We start from the raw sequence: 19,904 nt of genomic DNA, 5'->3' as shown, positions 1-19,904 counted from the left end.
CCAATCAACTGAATTTACCACAGGTAAGCTTCTAAAACATCTCAAGAATGATCAGTGGAAACCGAATGCACCATGTGCCATGAATTCTTTTGTACATGTGATTTTTCAGGTTTTTAATTTTTAATTTTTAATAAAATTGCAACAATTTCAAAAAATCTTTTTTCACATTGTCTTGTATTGTGGGTATTGTGTGTAGAATTAAGAAAATAAATTAATTGAATCCATTTTGGAATATGGCTGTAACTTAAACAAATGTGAAATAAAGCGCTATGAATACTTTCCTAATGCACTGTATTTAACTAAATTATACTACAATACCACCACAGTTTACCGTAATACACTATCAAAGAGTTATAAAATTATAATATACACAGTGCAACACACTTTATGGTTTAAAAAGTACTATATTACTATAGTATTTGTTCAGATGAGTGTTGACAATCCACTGAAGGGGAGTCTCTAAAGCTCTAAAATGATCCAAGTAACATTATTTTTCATCATAAAACTGCCATTAGTGTACTGACAGATGTGTCAAGATTTATTTGGGATCACGTCAATTCAAAACAGTAAACCCAACTTTTTAAAGAAAAAAAGGTGATTACGTGATTACATTGTTCATTTCAAGTGTGTCAAACATCTACTACCAACTATAACACATTTAAAATGGGCACAAAAGAACTGAATGCACTTTTAAACAGAATGTTTATTTAGCAGGAAACAACCTCACTATCTCAAGTAAAATGGCGAATGTTTAAAAAAGGTATGACATACAACACGTGGCGTATTTACAAATGAAACTACTGTATGTCCCAAAATGTAAGCAAAGACATTTACTCAAACTCATAAAAGCTTTACAGACACTATTCCTGCTCAGTCGTCATCGTCATCATCCTCTTCCTCTAGTCGCCTTGTGTTCTCTGCGTTTGCCCTCAGCACAGCTCCAGGACTGGGGTACGGCCTCTGCTGGAACAGGGGTCCCGCTGCTGTGGTGTCGGCTCCGGTCTTTGCCTCATTGCGTTTGGGGAGACCAGTGGACCATGAGCCCCTAAAATAAATAAACAAACAAACAAACAAACAAACAAACAAACAAACAAACACACACACACACACACACACACGCACACATGGATCACGAACATATTCTTTAAACTAGAAACAAGTTAATTTCAGAAGTCAAGTAAATGCTTTGAGTGCACTACATTTTAGTTTGTTGTATACCAAGTCATGAAATCTAGTCATAAAATGTAATGTAGTGTATAACGTGGAGTGATATGTCACATATGATCTGTCTTTTAACCAGTTTCAAAAATAATGTACTTAATAGGCAGCAATAAAATTCCCTACATAAAAAAACACTCACTACTATTAATAATAAATATACTTTCAACAAAATGCACAAAAAATAATACAGTCTCATTAAGAAAAGTCAATTAATATTTAATGTAAACCAGCAGGTTATTACCTTGGAGCATCCGAATAGGCGCTGGGATCCATGGGATCCATTTCCTCCTGCTGCTGTTTCCGACTTCCTCCTCCTCCTGATCCTCCTACAAATAAGTCTGCGTTAATTCAAGCTTACCAAAACATCCCTTTTCTCTAACTTTTACATTTTTAATTTTTATTCTTTTATTACTGAAATACATCATGCTGCCAGCCTCAACTTTTGGTACTGAGTGGTTTATATGTTTAATTTGTAAAATGAATGCACATTATATATTGTTTCTGCACATCACATATGGTTTGTTGCACAATATGCTTTATTTTTTAATCAGTTTTGAACTGCTTTATACTTAAATTTTTCCTATTTGTACAGTTATTTTTTCTTTTACTTTTGCGTTACCTGTCAGAAAATTCTGATGAATAAATCTTATTAAAAAAAAGCTTACCAAAACAAAATTGTGACTAAAATGTTCAAGCTGACAGAATGTAAAGTACCTCTCTTTGATTTGCTGTATGGTGCGCTGTCCTCTCTCCTCATCCGTCTGTCACGATCTCTGTCTCTGTCCCGCTCTCGATCTCTGTCTCGATCTCTATCTCTATCCCTGTCCCGTCCATCATCCCTGTCTCTGTCTCGATCCCGCTCCCTATCCCGCTCTCGATCTCGGTCCCTCTCTCGGTCCCGATCCCGGTCTCTCTCTGTCTTCTCATAGTGACCGTCTCCTTTCTCATGTCCAGTCTCTCCTGAAATAAAACACAAATGTTGCAGACCAATTTGCAAACTTAAAGTACATCCTAAAATAATTTATTTCCTAAAAACATTTGAGGAAACCATTAAAGTTCAAAAACGAAACCTAATGAGTACTGTGAACTTATTCCATTGGAGTCCACAAAAACCATTAGACGGCAATAAAACCCAATAAATTAAGAGAAATAATTAAGTGTTGTGTAGTGTAGTCTAATGTATTGAGTTTGGTACCAAATGGAAATGAAATTTAAAAAATTTCCCACTAACATTTGAGCACATTCCTAAACACCACTGACTGGCCATTGTGCTCACATGATCAACAGAAATGACTGCGATTGACCGTAAATGTCATCAGTTTACCACTTATCACCAAGCGAATCTGTCTTTGAGCTGACATACAAGCAATCTATTGATTGATGGATTGACTGATCTATATGGCTTTGAAATGCTTTATAATGATCCTATACCTGTGTTTGTACTCTAAACAGTGGTGAAGAGTTTTGAACTGATAACCTTTATGGCTAGTCACAGTCATTTCTGTTGAGCATAATGGCCAATGAGCTGTGTTTAAGAACAAGCTCAACATCGCGCAAATGTTAGCAGGAAATGGAACCTTTTCAAAATTTCAGTGCCCATTGATACCAAATTTGATACTTATGACAATACTACTGTACAACCCACAACCCAATAGGTTAAGGCAACTTAAACCATTTGAGGAAACTGAAAACATCAAAACATTTAGGTTTCAAAACAATTCATTATGAGCACTGTGAACTTACTCCATTTAGGTTGAAGTTAATAAGACATTTAAGTGATTAAGTAAGTTTTGATTGAGCATTAATGATGAACACCTGCTGTTAACAAGCAGAATCACTGAAGAGAAACACAAAACTACAACTGACTTCAGTCACAGCCTTAAGCTGCGGTCACAATAGACTTTTCTCCCCATAGACTTCCATTCATGCGCACGTGAATGCATCAGATCGGAGACGCAAGCTCGTGCAACAAGTTTCGCAGTTCGCTGCATTGGAAAGTTTAAGCTTGGTGAACTCTGACCTGCAAAATTGCATCACGTGATTGTGTGAGACTAATCAAAGATCAAAACATGACCACTCTGTACAAAAATTTAAAATATGGATCAATCGCTTGCTTTTTTCAAATGGCTAATCATCTTGTTTAATCTCGCCCCTTTTCAGATGACCTGGCTGAGGCTTCTCTTTTAAAACTTGCAGGGTTTCTTGTCTTCTTTTTTATTTAAATAGAGGAGCTCTGAAATTAAAAACACACTGTATCACCTTCATTTACCTTTAAAAAACACATAAAACATTTATGTAGGATTATGTTATCTTCAAAGAACTTCCTGACCCCAGAACTCTACATGCCGTATATATAGATTAATAAAAGTTTAAAGCAACGTGTTTACTAATTTTGTACTTTTTGCCTTATTAAATTGTAAAATTGTTGGTGACGCAGTGGCGCAGTAGGTAATGCTGTCGCCTCACAGCAAGAAGGTCGCTGGTTCAGGCCTCGGCTGGGTCAGTTGGCGTTTCTGTGTAGAATTTGCATGTTCTCCCCATGTTTGCGTGGGTTTCCTCCGGGTTCTCCGGTTTCCCGCACGAGTCCAAAGAAATGCGGTACAGATGAATTGGGTAAGGTAAATTGTACATAGTGTATGAGTGTGTTTGGATGTTTCCCAGGGATGGGTTGCAGCTGGAAGGGCATCCGCTGCGTAAAACTTAAGCTGGATAAGTTGGCGTTTCATTCCGCTGTGGCGACCACAGATTAATAAAGGGACTAAGCTGACAAGAAAATGAATGAATGAATGAAGCCGAAAAGAAAATGAATGAATGAAACAGTAAAATCACTGTCCATTCAGATAATCCTCTTTTCCTTTTCTTCCATGTGTTTAAATTATTGAGCACATTTAAATTGCAGATATGAAAGGCTCAGCAATCTTCCTTTCTGTCTGTTCCTGCATTCTCTCATTGTGCGCTGGAGTCAACATGACAATGTTCATTTTAATGCATCAATTTGTTTTTAAAAGCGAATTACCTAAACTAAAAAGTAACTTGCACTACATTTTTAAAAAAAGTAACTCAAATATTATTACTTAATTTAAAAAAAGTAATACGTTACTTTGTAAATTTCTTAGTAAAGTAATAATATTACATAACTTGCGTTACTTGTTATGCGTTACCCCCAACATTGCTTGTCACATCCTTTGCAATTCTTTCATAATTGAATATTAAAATATTACAATTTTTTACTGCACTGAAGATGAATTAGCACATTAATATGCCATTTATTGGTCTTGAAGGTTTTTATGTTTACATAATTATGGATACAAAACGTCATGACCAAATAAAACTTTATAAAAGTTCACAATGCTGATGCAGATGAAATAAAACAAGTATAAAACTAAACTTTTTTTTTAAACTGATTTGAACGGTAAAGTCTAGAAGGGATGCAGCTGCATATATTCACATAAATATAGCATCATCTTTGTGACACTACAACAATAATTTATACTCTTACATTACTGCGAAGGGTAGGTTTAGGGTTGGGGTAGACTTTAATAAAACACAATTTAATGAGTAATTAAACAAATCACATAAATAATTCTCATTACAATGACAGTTTTTACATTATGGTGAGAGTTAGGTTTAGGGTTGGGTAGACAATAACAACATACAATTAATGGGTCATTTAATAATATAAATAATTCTTGTTAACTTCCAGCTGCAGATGTATCCCTTCAAGCAGCAACCCATTTAAACCCCATTACCTAAGTCTCCCCCACTTAAATGTTGGTCTTGTGCATCCACCATGTTTATAGTTTTTAACGCTTTTTATCAGTGGTTGCAGTTCTACAGAAAATAATAGCCCTTCTAGACAACTTTGGAATAGCCTACTCATTTAAACACACTACAATTTTGAACATACTCATTTTTTGTTTGAGGTATGCAAATTGAGATGTAATGAGAGTATCTATGTTACATACTGTTCCATGCCTTGTGTCTTACCTTTCGGTTTCTTGGCAGCTTTGGTGATGACAGCTGCAGGGTCATTAGGGGACAACCAGGACACCAAATCTGTCTCTACATTCCAGTAGTAAGGAAGCCCACTGAGGACAAAAATTACATATAAGGCTTATTTCATGTAAAGAATTATTTATATGTAATGAGCTTCAATCTGAAATTTGGGGCATTTATCATGATATGACTATGTTTTTTGTAGGATTTTAGGATTAGCATGTAGGATTAACATGGATATGGTAGTTATTCAAAGTCATTTCATTTTAGTGCCTGTATCAAATTACATTTACAAGTTGTATATGTGTATATATATATATATATATATATATATATATATATATATATATATATATATATATATATATATATATATATAGCATACTATGAAAGCTAATACATTTGTCTACTTTAAAATAACATTTAAAAAGCATGTCAAAATAAGGGTGAAATATTTTTAGAATGTCATTCAGGGTAATAAACCCATTCATCACAGCTTTGTAATTAATATGTACTTATGATTTACATTATATTTTATACATTTATTCCATGCAATGACAATTAATTTTGTGGTAATCATAAAATCCTTCAAACGATTTTCTTTCATTCAGTTATATTTTCAAATTTCAGAATCAGGAAGTTTTATTGATTAAGACAAATATTAACAAATATTCTGTGCATTCAGACCTTCTTAGCTTTGTCACATCTATAATGCTGTATTTTTTACCAAAAAATATTTTACCACTGATATTTTTAGAGTCATCTAAGAGCCCATTACTACAGCAATATTTATAGATTAGACCTAAATATATGCACTGCTTTTTATCTTATTAAAGGTTTGCAATGTAGCATTAGGAAAATTTATATTATTCAGCAAAACTCAGCTCATAAAACTGGAAAATAAAATAAAGGTTGAAACATGAAATGCTTACCAGGCTGAATCAAAAACTTTGTACCAATTCGATGGTAAACTTTCAATCCGTGTAGCTTCATAATCCACGTTGTTATCATCATAGTCTTCAGCAATAATCTCCTCCTCTGCTTCTGAAGATAAAAAATTATAAAATGCAGTATATTAGAGAGTGGAATCACCAAATTACACTTTATTAATTGCCTATTGACTAAAAGTGATAGTTCACCAAAAATATTCTGTCATCATTTACTCCCCCTTAACTTGTTTCAAACCATGATGAGTTTTTTCCTTATGTTAAACACAAAAGAACATATTTCAAAAAATTATGCAAACCTTTAACCACTGACTTCCAATTGGGTTAAAGTTGGTTTTAAATTTGCACATTCAGACTTTCTCCATAATAACGTAATTTTAGAAATATATTCTTTGTAAATTTTAAATGGTGAAATCATACTAGCAGCCAATGACTATCAAAAGTAAAACATTGTTACAAATAGTGCTATACTTGCATGCGATTTCAGACCGAATACACAAAATAGTGTGGTAAACAATATAGAGAATGTGTCACAAGTTGTCACTGAAAGAATGTGCGAATATAAAATCAACATTACCTCAATTGACTTGACAAATACTATGAAAGTCATTGGTTTTCAGTATCAGTCATAACTATATTTTAAGAAAAATGAAAACCAGTAACCACTGACTTCCAAAGTATTTGCTTTTCCTACTATTGAAGTCAATGGTTACTAGTTTCAGCATTCTTCGAAATATATTCTTTTGAGTTCAACAGAAGAAAGAAACTCATAAATGTTTGAAACAAGTAAAGAGTGAGTAAATGATGACAGAGTTATCATTTTTGGGTAAACTGTCTCTTTAAACAAGCATAGTTATGTTACCGTGGTCGGACTGTTTCACGATCCCTCTTTTAGCGAGTCGTGCAAGTAAAGCAGGAGGCAAAGGCATCTAAAAAAGAAAAGCAAAACATCTCAGTGATCAGTGTTGACGAGCCACGAGAAACTCGAACTAGCCACAATGTAAAAACTGCTCACAGGGTGCATGTTTTATATGCATGTAATATACATATTATTCTGTGTGCAATTGTATTATGAAATAAATGACGAATGTAGCATTATTTACCTTTCCGATGTCCAAATATTTAGTTATTTGACCACAGTTTCATTGAAAAGAGGCAAAGCAGCGAACTGGGCGCGTAATGATGACGTTGCCGTGACGTCTCCTAGGATTACTACGAACAAAACGCTTCGAAATGATTCTCCTTTCTTTCACTTTTGATGTCAAAACCTATTATTATTGCCATACATTGTATATTTTTTGTGAAATAAAACAGACAAAATACAGGACTTAAAAATATTCAATATTTAATCTACATCTAACTTATGCATGTAACCAAGAAGGCATATTAGAAGACCATACACGTGAGGTAAAATAACTGTAATATTACCTTGCAATATCTGGCAATACTTATTTTACAAGAGTAGAGAGAGAAAGATACTGATTACTATTGTTTTTTATTACTGTTAAATGTACAGTTTATTCTGATCAATTATTTTTGTGTTGATTTTTATGAATAATATGATATGTTGAAAATAACATGATCTATTGAATGTTAATGCGATATATTGAATAATGTTATGATATATTGAATAACATATGGTTTTATTTAATTACTATATATAAATATCATATTTTTACTACTACTATGCACTGTGTTTATATGTATGTTACGTTATATTTAAACTTTAGAACTGCTTTGGCAATGCATCTGTAACATTTGCCATGCCAATAAAGTAATTATTGAATTGAATTGAGAGAGAGAAGTAAATAATAATATATGATATATTCAATAATATGATATATTATTTATATTTTTGTTATGTGTGTGTGTGTGTGTGTGTGTGTGTATATATATATATATATATATATATATATATATATATATATATATATATATATATATATATATATATATATATATATATATATGTATATATATATATATGTGTATATATATATATATATATATATATATATATATATATATATATATATATATATATATATATATATACTAATATATTTACTGTGTCTTTATTATATATGTATGTTTTTCTTATCTGTAATGTAAACTTTATAAATGCTTTGGCAAAACATTTGTAACATTTGTCATGCCAATAAAGCAACTATTGAATTGAAAAGCTTCTCAGTCGCCCTCTGGAGGAGAAAGACAGAATGGCGCAGCTGAGCTGTCCCTTTGCCGCTCTGAAAGCAGTAAGCTACCACGAAGAAAACTAAATGTAGGTAACAAAGCAGTCAAATTGTATTAAATATACAAGCACTAAAACGGAGACATTGGGAAGTGTATTAGCTGACAAAAGCAAAAGCTTACAGCACCTGGTATTCCCAGGCGGTCTCCCATCCAAGTACTAACCAAGCCCGACCCTGCTTAGCTTCCGAGATCAGACGAGATCGGGCGTGTTCAGGGTGGTATGGCCGTAAGCGAATACTGCTGACAAGAGCAGCCTATTTAAAGGATGACTTTTCTGCGAATAAGCTCAACTCTATTCCTACATTGAGTGAAAGGCCTACATTAACATTTCTTCATTTTTGTTGCTCTTTGTAAAATATTTATTTATTTATTTTGCATTTAACAGGGCAATTGTAATTTATAAACATTTTAGTATTCCGTTGAATTCGAGTTATTCTTATATGAACAGACTCTCTGTGAAACCCTGCATGATAATTTGTCTAAGTTATTGTTGTAACGGCAATTCTTCATTCCTATATTTATGCATGTAGGGCCTATTTTGTTTGTACATTTTTCTGAACTCAAAAAGGAATAAAATAAAAAAACGTTACGGAACTTGTATTTATAATTCTTATTTTTTAGTTAAAACAGTCTACAGTTGTAAGTCCTTTTACATATTATTATTTCATATTGTTGGTTATTTTAATGTGCGTTTAACGTATTACTTTTAACTACACTTTGACTATTATAATAATATGTATCTTCAAGTATTATTATTTCAAACTACGTTGCGTTTACTGAAATGTAACAAAACTAAACATTCCTTAATAATCATTCAAGGTCACATGTCTTTTATTAATTAAATACATAAAAAGAAACAGTATACACTAGACTGTCATTATTATATTGCATATATTGTATGATTTGATATATTAAAATGAAATCATCGTCATCGCATAAACATTAGTAGGCTTTATAATTGTATCATATAATTATAGTTTATATTATTCAAAATATTATAAGCTGTCAATATAATTATCTTACTTAAACAAAACCAGCATTAATATATTTCTAAATGGTGCAAAATGTTGTACGATTCCTTTAACATTCCCTAAAACATGAATACGAGTATAATATTGTGTAAAGAATTAAAAAACAGCAATGTGCGTTTCAGTAAAAAGCAAACAATATTCTAGTTAGGATGTACATTGATCCACAAATAAGCATAATACTTAATGCAGCTATAAAGTTCATATAATCATGTCACACTGTATATTCCTTATTAAGGGATTGTCATTACAGCAGAAAGAAAAAACTTTATCTTTGACTTTTTTGCTCCTTAAATAATATATATTTTATGATAAACAATAGATCAAGATGGACAAAAATTTATGCGTTTCTTCACCGATTGTGCTTGTTAACAGCAGTTATCAATCACTTTCCAATAGCAACTGGTGTTCTTGAATGTGTTTCTAGTTTTAAAAATAAAATAAAAGAACATGAGCCTATCTGACGCAGATTACTTTATTACCTGGGAAAAAAACACTTAATATAATTGAAGTCAGAATTATTAGCCCCCCTTGAGCTTTTAGCCCCCTCTCTGTTTATTTTCCCCCAATTTCTGTTTAACGGAAAGAACATTGTTACAGCACATTTCTAAACATAATAGTTTTAATAACTTATTTCTAATAACTGATTTATTTTATCTTTGCCATGATGACAGTAAATAATATTTGACTAAATATTTTTCAAGACACTTTTACACAGCTTAAAGTGACATTTAAAGGCTTAACTAGGTTAATTAGGTTAACTAGGCAGGTTAGGATAATTGGGCAAGTTATTGTATAACGATGGTTTGTTCTATAGACTATCGGGAAAAAAATGGCTTAAAGGGCTAATAATTTTCTCCCTAAAATGGTGTTTAAAAAATTAAAAACTGCTTTTATTCTAGCCGAAATTAAACAAATAAGACTTTCTCCAGAAGAAAAAATATTATCAGATATACTGTGGAAAAACTCCTTGCTCTGTTAAACATCATTTGAGAAAAATAAAAATAAATAAAAATTCAAAGGGGGGCTAATAATTCTGACTTCAACTTTTTATTATTCAGTTTTTAAATTAATTTTCAGGTGGTTCCAAACAGTTTTGAATTTCTTTCTTCTGTTGAACTTCTGTTTACCAGAACCAAACTGATGATGTGAAAAGTGTTGAAGGTAAAAAAAAGTTATTTTAGTTTTGACTGTATTTTTCCATATTAACACAAGGTCAGAAGTAAAATGGGAACTTCACTAACAAAGAAAGGTGTTTTTCATACAAAAAGAGCTTTATTAACAAAAACAGCACAAGAGCAAGTCTATGTTGGAGGAAATACAGTACTATACAGACAAGTGTCATTAATTGAGTGTTTAATGGCTGATGTTCATCTCACTGTCCTCATCATCCTCAGTGGAAAAAGAGGAAAAGGAGATCGGCTCACACTCCAGAGTGCGCAGGTTCACAAGACAAGCTGTCTGTGTGCTGCTGAATTCTGGGATTGCTACCAGGAGAACGTCTTGTCCTTCAGGACCTGAGAAGAAAAGTTGACATACAAAAAGCTATCAGGAATGCTGGCCCATGCTGTTACATGGTGCTGTTTTTAATGTTATGCTGCGGTCACACTAGAGTTTGTCAATGCGAAATTCTGTCGTACAGCACTGCGAAAAGTGGCGGGATTAAAAAGGATGATTAGACATTAAAAAAAAGCTAGCGAATGGTCCATATTTTAAATTTCTGTCCAGAGAGGTCATGTTTTGATCTTCGACTAGTCTCACACAATCGGATAAAGTGATTTCGCAGGTCACAGTTCACCAAGCTTGAACTTTCCAAAGCAGCGAACTGTGAAACTTAACACACAAGCTTATATTTAGAGTCTGCTGCATTCGCATGCGTACAAATGGAAGTCTATGGGGAGAAAAGTGCAGCGTGACCACAACTTTATTAAACAGTCTTTACTCACCAGTGACTCGTTTACTTTGGTATGATGGTGCATTTCCGCTAAAGTACACATGAGGGCACTCTTCCAGAATAAAGGGATCTTTCTGATAGAATGGGTAACAACCTGTACAGTCAAAAGAGCAGGTCAGAGTAATTAAGCATATTCATGGTGGAATATACACAACAGGGAAAAAGTACATTTAGTACATTTATTTTACTAAAAGTAAAAGTAGTGAAAGTAAAATTAGTTTCACTTAAACTAGTGGAAGTAAAAATTGCATTTACAGGGACGCATAACATGATTATATAATTGATCTCAATGTTATATTTTCACCATCACCATGTTCTCTATAAGGCTCCATATCAGAAATGTAGAGTGAAAAGAAGTTTAGCATGAATCTGGGTATTTTTGGGTCATATTAGATCTTTTTAATGATCATTTATTTTATCTCAAAACTACAATCAAACTAAAGTGTAAATCAAAATCAGAGAAGAACCTACAATTTCCAAAATTTCACAGTCAAAGCTTAGGACTACTTGAAGTTACGAAAACAGAAATAAAGTTTAAGCATATTTCTTGAGTAACACACTACCTGACAAAAGTCTTGTTGCCTATCCAAGTTTTAGAAACAACAAATAATAACTTAACTATAATAACTTGACTTCTAGTTGATCATTTGGTATTAAAAATTGCTTATATGAAAGGCAAAAGCCTCTAGATTATTCTTATTTTACCAAAACAAAATATATTTATACTCAAATAACTTAATAAATTCATCTGGAATGGCAAAGAAAGTGTTTATGCAGGACTCCCAGAGTTCATCAAGATTCTTTGGATTAATCTTCATAGCCTCCTCTATCTTACCCCAGACATGCCCAATAATGTTCATTTCTGGTAACTGGGCTGGCCAATCCTGGAACACCTTGACCTTCTTTGCTTTCAGGAACTTTGATTTGGAGGCTGAGGTTTAAGAAGGAGCGCTATCCTGCTAAAGAATTTGCCCTCTCCTGTGGTTTGTAATGTAATGGGCAGCACAAATGTCTTCATACCTCAGGCTGTTGATGTTGCCATCTACTCTGCAGATCTCTCGCACACCCCATACTGAATGTATCCCCAAACCATGATTTTTCCTTCACCAAACTTGACTGATTTATGTGAGAACCTTGGGTACATGCGGGTTCCAAAAGGTCTTCTGGAGTATTTGTGATCACTGATGATTGGGATGCAGTTTAACAGATGATTCATCAGAAAAATCCACCTTCTGCCGCTTTTCCAAATGATCAACTAGATCAAGTTATAATTTGTTGCTCTTACAACTAAGATCGATGACAAGACTTTTGTCAGGTAGTGTATATACAAGTCAAGTGTTCTCTAATTGTGACCTCCACTGACTGTACAGTCTTTAATTAATCAGAGAGAGGAGATGTTCCAGACCTAGTGTATCAGGAGCAGTAGGAGCCAGATGGCGCAGTCTCAGAGTGCTTTCTAAAATTTCCAGATGATCGTCCACACTGCTGTACTTCACCATATCACTCACATTCTGTCCTGCAGTGCCCAAAAACCTGAAAACACAAAGCATTCACTATTAGGTGCTGTGGATCTAACTCGGGAGGATAAACATGAGGTGAGAAACTCACCGAACACCATCTACAATGGCTTGGTAGGGGTTGCTGACCAGCTGTAAGGTGGGGAAAGGAATAGAGAGTGGAAACATGCAGCGGTGCAGGGGCTGCTGGGGGAGGGTGTAGTTCGTTGGGTCATACTGTCCAGGCATAACATCTACAGACACAGAGGCCTGTAGAGAATAAACCAGAGAGATCAGACAGACTTGGAGAGATAATGTAAAACCTATTTCATTGTGCTTTTTATTAATAACTGATATATTATACGCTTGATGTCCTTAATATATTAAATTTATTAAGACTGATGGCCTGAAACAGTAGTCTTATTAGTTTCACTGTGTATATTACAGGGTATATGCAGGAATCCTAAAGGTAATTTAAATAAGTTTTTAAAGACCTTCTCAGAGTATTTTAAGACCTCATCGCTACTTTAAGTTCTAATCAGTTTCAAATCTTTAACTTAATAAACAGTTGTTAATAAACAGTTGTAGTTAAGAAAATGATTGGAGCACAACCATGCAACAGAACTCAGATAAGCTCGGAAGAAACAAATCTTGAAAGAATAAATTACGAGGTTGTTGTCAGCGACAGGCTTCAGCCACTGTTTAAACTGGTCTTTCTCCATTCAGGAGTACGCAACCTTACATTTTGCTGTCTTTTTCGCTACATGTGGAGAGCATCACATCACCTTTCCACGTTTGTTGCAACATACGTGAAATCGCGTGGACGTGCACTGGCCTGAACCAATCATGTGGATCGAGCACGCCATTTTTAATATTAGGAGGAAAATAAATATGTTTGTGATATTTTTGGAGTCAAACACTTTGGACAACGCTACACACAAAATTTAAGACCTCTTAAAAACGTGATTAAGACTTTTTAATACCTTTTAAGGGCCCTCATTTTCTCAGAATTGATTTATCAACTTTCAATACTCTTTAAGACCCTGCGGACACCCTGAATGAGCAGGCGGACATATATGCTCTTTGCATATAATTAAAAATGATTATTAATTTGTCAAATCATTTACTGTTAAAATGAAGTAGATAGTTTCACATATCTATCTACAGACAAACGTAAACATAAAAAAATTACTTTACAAAGACAAAGATATATCAGGAGTAGTAATATATTTATATACAACAAATTAAATCTTATAGATTTTTGTCAACATAAAACATTCATTTATTCATTTTTCTTCAGCTTGGTCCCTTTATTCACCAAGGTTGCCAATTATCCAACATGTTTTACACAGTGCATGCCCTTCCAGCTGTAACCCAGTACTGGGAAACACCCATACTCACACACGTACTATAGCCACTTTTTTATTTTATACAGTTCACCTATACCGCATGTCTTTGGACTGTGGGGGAAAGCGGAGCACCCGGAGTAAACCTACGCAAACACGGAAAGAACATGCACCACACTAAAAAGCCAAATGAACCCTGCCAGGACTCAAACCAGCGACCTTCTTGCTGTAAGGCGACTGTGCTAACCACTGAGCCACCATGTTGCCCCTCATGTAAAACATTCTGTTGAAAAATTTTTCAAAACTTCAGCATTATTTATGTATAGTTGGTGTCGAATACTGCAATTCATTTTTGTAATAACTTTCTAAAAACATTAACATTACTTTTAAATTATTTATATAAACTTGGTTTAAAACCTCAAACAGATTATAACCTCAAAAAACAAAAGGGAAACTAAATGTAGTAGCAAATGCTGCAACTGTTGGATTTGTTAGATCAGAATCAGGTGCGTTTGGTTAGGGAGACATGACACGTGTGCAGAGCTGGTGGTCCTCAATAAACGTGGTTGAAAAACACTGGTTTAAACAAGGCAGTAAAACTCACCACAAGCTGCATAAGAAGCTCATCCAGCAGTCTGATGGCCTCCACACTCCCAGCCTGAGTCTTCTTAGTCAAGTACTTTGCCTTAAAATAGAACAAAGGTTAAACGAGGTTATTTTAGATGTTAGTATCAGTAGGTTTGATTTAAGGACATCTATTTGCTGGTTGTGTGCAAAAACATTAACAAAATTCACATTTAGGAGATATGAACATCCAAAGCTTGCAGTTTGTCAATTTCACCTTAATGGATCAATGATTTTTTTGACATCACCTAATACTTTAGTTTCTAATAAAATCTTCTGACCAATCAAATACTTTCTGGTATATGACATATCCCGCCCCTTTCAAGGCGCTTCTCAATTGCCCTTTATTTGATGAGCTTGATCTCAACCCTTCACTGGCAGAGCTGTGATAAAGCAAAATGCTATTGGCTGTTTTTATAAAGGGGAGGAGCTACCCTATGTCCTGCCCTGTATTCATGTTTCAGTTGAGATTTTTTCGAATTTCAAATACAAATGCACATTACAAAGCACTTTATTTGACTTTTAAAGGAGCAGTATATGTCCTACAAGTTAAGTTTGACACCCAGTGGTTAAACCAGGTGTTGTATTCCTGGACCAAAACAAAAGCAAGCGCAGGTTTCCAGGTTGAGCACTAACAGGATTGAGTATGATTATCAAGCCTAAAGTCAGGTTCGGCACCTCAGGTACACCTCAGGTGCTTTATTCAGTGTTAAATATTAACAATGTGAGTTTGTGACTCAAAACCAACACATAGTGACTCAAAACCAACACATAGTGATTCAACATCTACATTTAATAATGGTAAAGAGGTTTAATATATATTAGTTAGATCATAACCTGAATCTGCTTCTAATATTGGAAGCTGCTACTGTCCAACGGATGTCGCATTTCGGTCACGGACATGCTTTGAGAGTCTTTCTAAATGAATAAAGGAATGAATGACATATGCTGTTTTTCCGACAAGGCAACCCACGGTGCTGAAATATATTTGGCTAAACTGGCAGTGGGTAGGTTAAAAAAAACACCTAACACATTTTCAAGGTAGAAAATCTGACTTCAGCATAGTTTTCCAGATAAACAAGAATGTTCACTTGGCATTTTTCATAAATATCTGCAAACATATTATTGTATTTGTATGCTTTAGAAGAGTACAGCACCTTTAACTCATAATTTATTCACTTACCCCTAGTTTTATTTTAAGTCCCAGACTAAAAATAAATGAGGCCTGGGCTGTTTCAACTGAAATTTTTTTTTGCACAAACTAATCTTAAAATATATGAGTGTCTTTATTTTGTCTAAAGATGGACATATTTTTGTTCTAAGGCACATTTATGTATAAAACATAACTTTCTTAACTGGAGCTATGGCCTAAAGCCTTGTCTGAGCAAATAAAATCCAAAATATCACAGAATTTGACCAAAAATGTTTGACGTGCTGACTGGAAAGTTTGTATACCTTGTTAGTGGAGTCTTTGTCCTGAGTGCTTCGACTCAGCAGGTTTCCAGCTAGTATGACTCTAGAGATGGATGCTGCACCGCTCTGCTCCCCCTCATCTCCAAGCTGACCGGTTACCATGTCAACCAGAAGCTGCAATCCCATCATGCTGTCTGCTCTGCTGCCGTTCAATCCCAGACCAGAGGCGAGAAGCACAAACCTGCAGCAACATCAACATGATCTTAATACCAGGTGTGAACATTAGTTACATTTAACATTATTCATAGCACTGTTGTTAATTGTACACTTAATATTACAGTAATGTGCAAGAAATATCGCTCCATCTCCACATTTAAGTGACTTTATCGTCAAAGTATGTACAAAATCATCGGTTTTGTGCAGAGATACACCTGAGGTCAGGGATGTACTGTACCTGTCTGAGCTGAGAGGCTGTCTAGGTGTCTGGGGAGGAACGTCAGCCATGCAGAAGTCTTCAACATTGAATTTCCCATCATTCTGTTCTGCACCTTTGATGGCAATGACACTACCTGAAAGCAGATTTCAAAATCACAAGTCTGATTTGCTCTACATTGAAATAAAAATTTTGAGAATCTTCCTTAAAAGGTTTGTTTATTAATCACTCACCCTCATGTCATTCCAAAGACCTTTGTTCATCTTTGGAACATAAATTAATAGAGTATAGGTCAAAACTGAGAGCTCTCTCATCTTCCACAGACAGTTCCAGACTCATTTAAATATCCTAAAACATTTTTAAAACAGACCACAAGACTTAAATGTTTTACTCAGAATTTGATTAAGCTACTAAAACACTTTTGTGAGCTCATAAAACAAAAAGTAATGATTTAAAAACAGTTTCTTCTCCTCAGTGTCAGCATAGGATGCACATTTACTAGATTGCTGTCCTCTTTATGCATGTCATGCCTCTGGAATATCATAATGCTTATGTTGTCTTTAAAAACAAAACAAAAAACAGTCATGTGCAGTGTGGCCATTTGGGGTTTACATGAGTAGCCGACACAATGCTTGTGAATGTGAGCAATATACTGACACTGAAGAGAAGAAACTCTGAAGAAAACTTATTTTTGTTTTATGTTCACATAAAAGTATTCCTGTAGCTTCACAATATTCCAATTCAACCACTGAAGGCATTAGTGATGGGTCATTCTTAAATGATTAGTTTATTATGAACAAATCTTTTGTGCGACATGAGAATGATGAAGCCTATCTGGGAGTGATTCATTCTTTCGTCTATATGCACAATGTGCCGGTGGAGTAGAATATTAGTTCCTTTTGAGTCTACTATCGGGTTTGAGTCTTACATTCATCACGTGAAAGATGGAAGCCAATAATAAGCATTCAAGGCCAAAAACAGATTTGAATGATTTTTTTCTGAATTTTGAATGAGTCAGAAAACTTGATGTCTATGAAGAATGAGGGAGCTCTCAGATTTCATATAATCCAGGGGTGAGCAAACTCCTGGAGGGCTGGTGTCCTGCCAAGTTTAGTTCTAACCTCAATTGAACACAATAGAATTAGCTAATCAAGCTCTTTTCTATGTATACTAGAAACTTCCAGGCAGGTGTTAAAGAAAGTTGGAGCTAAACTATGCAGAACACCGGCCCTCCAGAACTAAGTTTTGGCACTTCCTGATCTAAAAGATCTTAATTAGTGTTTCAAAGACTAAAAATGTCTCTGTCAAAATTGTTTCAGAGGCTTGGAACAACATAAGAGTGAGTAATTAATAGCTGAATGTTATTTTTGGGTGAACTAACCTTTTAGGTTTCTTGAATCCCACCATGAATCCCACCATTGGCTCTTCAGTGTTTGAACTCTCAGTAATGATTAAATCACACTAAACTGAGCTAAACTGAACTGAACTTAAACACTAAAACCTGAACCACACTGTTCCAGTTACTATGACCATTTATGTGAAGCTGCTTTGACACAATCTACATTGTAAAAGCGCTATACAAATAAAGCGGAATTGAATTGAATTGAACCTGTAACAAACTTGGGTGCATCGATGTTGCCCTCCAGTTTGATCCTCTGCAGTTCATCCTCCAAAATAAGCTCATCTGACTGGCTGATGTATTTAGCACGAGGTGGCTGCGGCAATAGATTGTGCTAAAGATAAAAGAAAAAGAAACATTAAAGAGATAATTTACTCACAAATAGAAATTAGGTCAACTTACCAATTCAAATTGATTTTTCCTGCTAAACACAAAATAAGGACAATTTGAAGAATGTTAGTAGTGTTTTTAAGGAGTCACTAACAGTCTTCAAAGCATCATTCTTTTTGTGTGTGTCTGTAAAAATAACCTTACAGCACAGGTGTCAAACTCAGTTCCAAAAGGGCCGCAGCTCTGTACAGTTTAGTTCCAACCCTAATTAAACACCCCTGATCAAACTAACTGAGTCCTTGAGGCTTGTTTGAAACCTACAGGTAAGTGTGTTGGAGCAGGATTGGAACTAAACTGTGCAGGGCTTCGGCCCTCCAGGAATTGAGTTTGACACCCCTGCCTTATAGCATTGGAACTACTAAAGGGTGTGTAAAAGATTATTATACTTAAATTTTAGCTGATATATTCATTAAAATACGGGGAAATTAACAAATAAAAGACAAATAATCTGCCTATGTTTTACCTCCTCGCTGATCTCCCTCAGGATAGAAGGCTGAAGCTCCATGTGTTTGAATATGGTGCCAACTATAACACACTCTTTACCCATCTGCAGGTCACACAGCTTCTTGATGGGCACCTCAGTGCCTGTCACATACATTCACTTATGTTTAATAGTGATTAAAGTAAATACAACAGAAACACGAGCATGTCAGTAACTTTACATAAGTTTCTAGAACGTTTCTGACCCCACTTGTGCGTGGCTCTTTCGTTGAGGATCTGTCTCATCTGCATGAGTCTGGTGGCGTAGATGTGCGCGTACTGGCGGCTGAAGCTGCGCTCGCCGATGCGGAATCGCTCCGAGCAGCCGCTGTATGCGGGCTCAGCGCGCTCAAACACGGGCTCCTCTGAACCCGGAGCGGCTAATAACGTCTCCTTCGGCTCAAGCACGTCTGAGAACATGACTGAAGACAAGTGTTGGACATTAAACAAGTAACGTTATTTAAACAGTTACACGTAACTTAAATAAATTATGAATACAATAGAATACATTGAGAAGCAGCTATCAAGCAAGCATGCTTCTATATGCTAAGTTAACAGCATACTATAGCGTCACTTTCTTACCTTATGTTTTATTTGTCTTATTGTTTTTCCTATGGTATATGATAAATGTAGTCGATGATCAGGTAGACAAAATAAACATCAGATCGACCCTGTTCGGTGTTGATTTTTTGGTATCTCCCGCTAAATATTTCACCTATGACCTTATGAAAATGTGACGCTACTTCCTGTAAAGATACTCTTTCATAATAAAAGCCACCGGAGACGAAATTGATCGGCGTTTTCATATCAATTAAAAGTTTTGATATGATAGTACGCTAAAATTCATGTATTTATTTAAGAAGTGTTATTCACGTCATACCCCTGCTTACAAAGAAATTTCAAAATTTACTTAAGACCTAGTTT

At 34.7% G+C, this 19,904-nt stretch overlaps 2 protein-coding genes and 1 non-coding gene across 3 annotated transcripts; all 3 read right to left on the bottom strand.

Moving 5' to 3' along the window:
- Positions 1–683: 683 nt before the first annotated feature.
- pqbp1 (polyglutamine binding protein 1) lies at positions 684–7,348 on the bottom strand. Its single transcript, NM_001002435.1, has 7 exons — positions 7,268–7,348; positions 7,027–7,093; positions 6,150–6,261; positions 5,209–5,309; positions 1,936–2,181; positions 1,463–1,547; positions 684–1,045 (listed from the first exon to the last, which is right to left on the bottom strand). Exons 2-7 carry the CDS (start codon positions 7,091–7,093, stop codon positions 871–873), a joined length of 786 nt encoding a protein of 261 aa, NP_001002435.1. The 5' UTR covers positions 7,268–7,348; the 3' UTR covers positions 684–870.
- A 1,182-nt stretch (positions 7,349–8,530) lies between these two features.
- On the bottom strand, positions 8,531–8,649 carry LOC137496395 (5S ribosomal RNA). The gene has a single exon (XR_011016705.1). It is a non-coding gene; the product is annotated as a 5S ribosomal RNA (ribosomal RNA).
- A 2,051-nt stretch (positions 8,650–10,700) lies between these two features.
- pold2 (polymerase (DNA directed), delta 2, regulatory subunit) lies at positions 10,701–19,695 on the bottom strand. The gene is given in 11 exon segments (NM_213303.1): positions 10,701–10,962; positions 11,392–11,493; positions 12,805–12,932; positions 13,008–13,165; positions 14,846–14,926; positions 16,321–16,519; positions 16,733–16,847; positions 18,321–18,444; positions 18,964–19,085; positions 19,187–19,402; positions 19,563–19,695. Coding segments are annotated over 10 exon segments (1,404 nt in total). The 5' UTR covers positions 19,401–19,402; positions 19,563–19,695; the 3' UTR covers positions 10,701–10,801.
- Between the last annotated feature and the right edge of the window lie 209 nt (positions 19,696–19,904).

The sequence above is a fragment of the Danio rerio genome, chromosome 8, assembly GCF_049306965.1.
Source record: "Danio rerio strain Tuebingen ecotype United States chromosome 8, GRCz12tu, whole genome shotgun sequence".
Classification (NCBI taxonomy): domain Eukaryota; kingdom Metazoa; phylum Chordata; class Actinopteri; order Cypriniformes; family Danionidae; genus Danio; species Danio rerio.
This window is presented reverse-complemented; position numbering and strand designations above follow the sequence as displayed.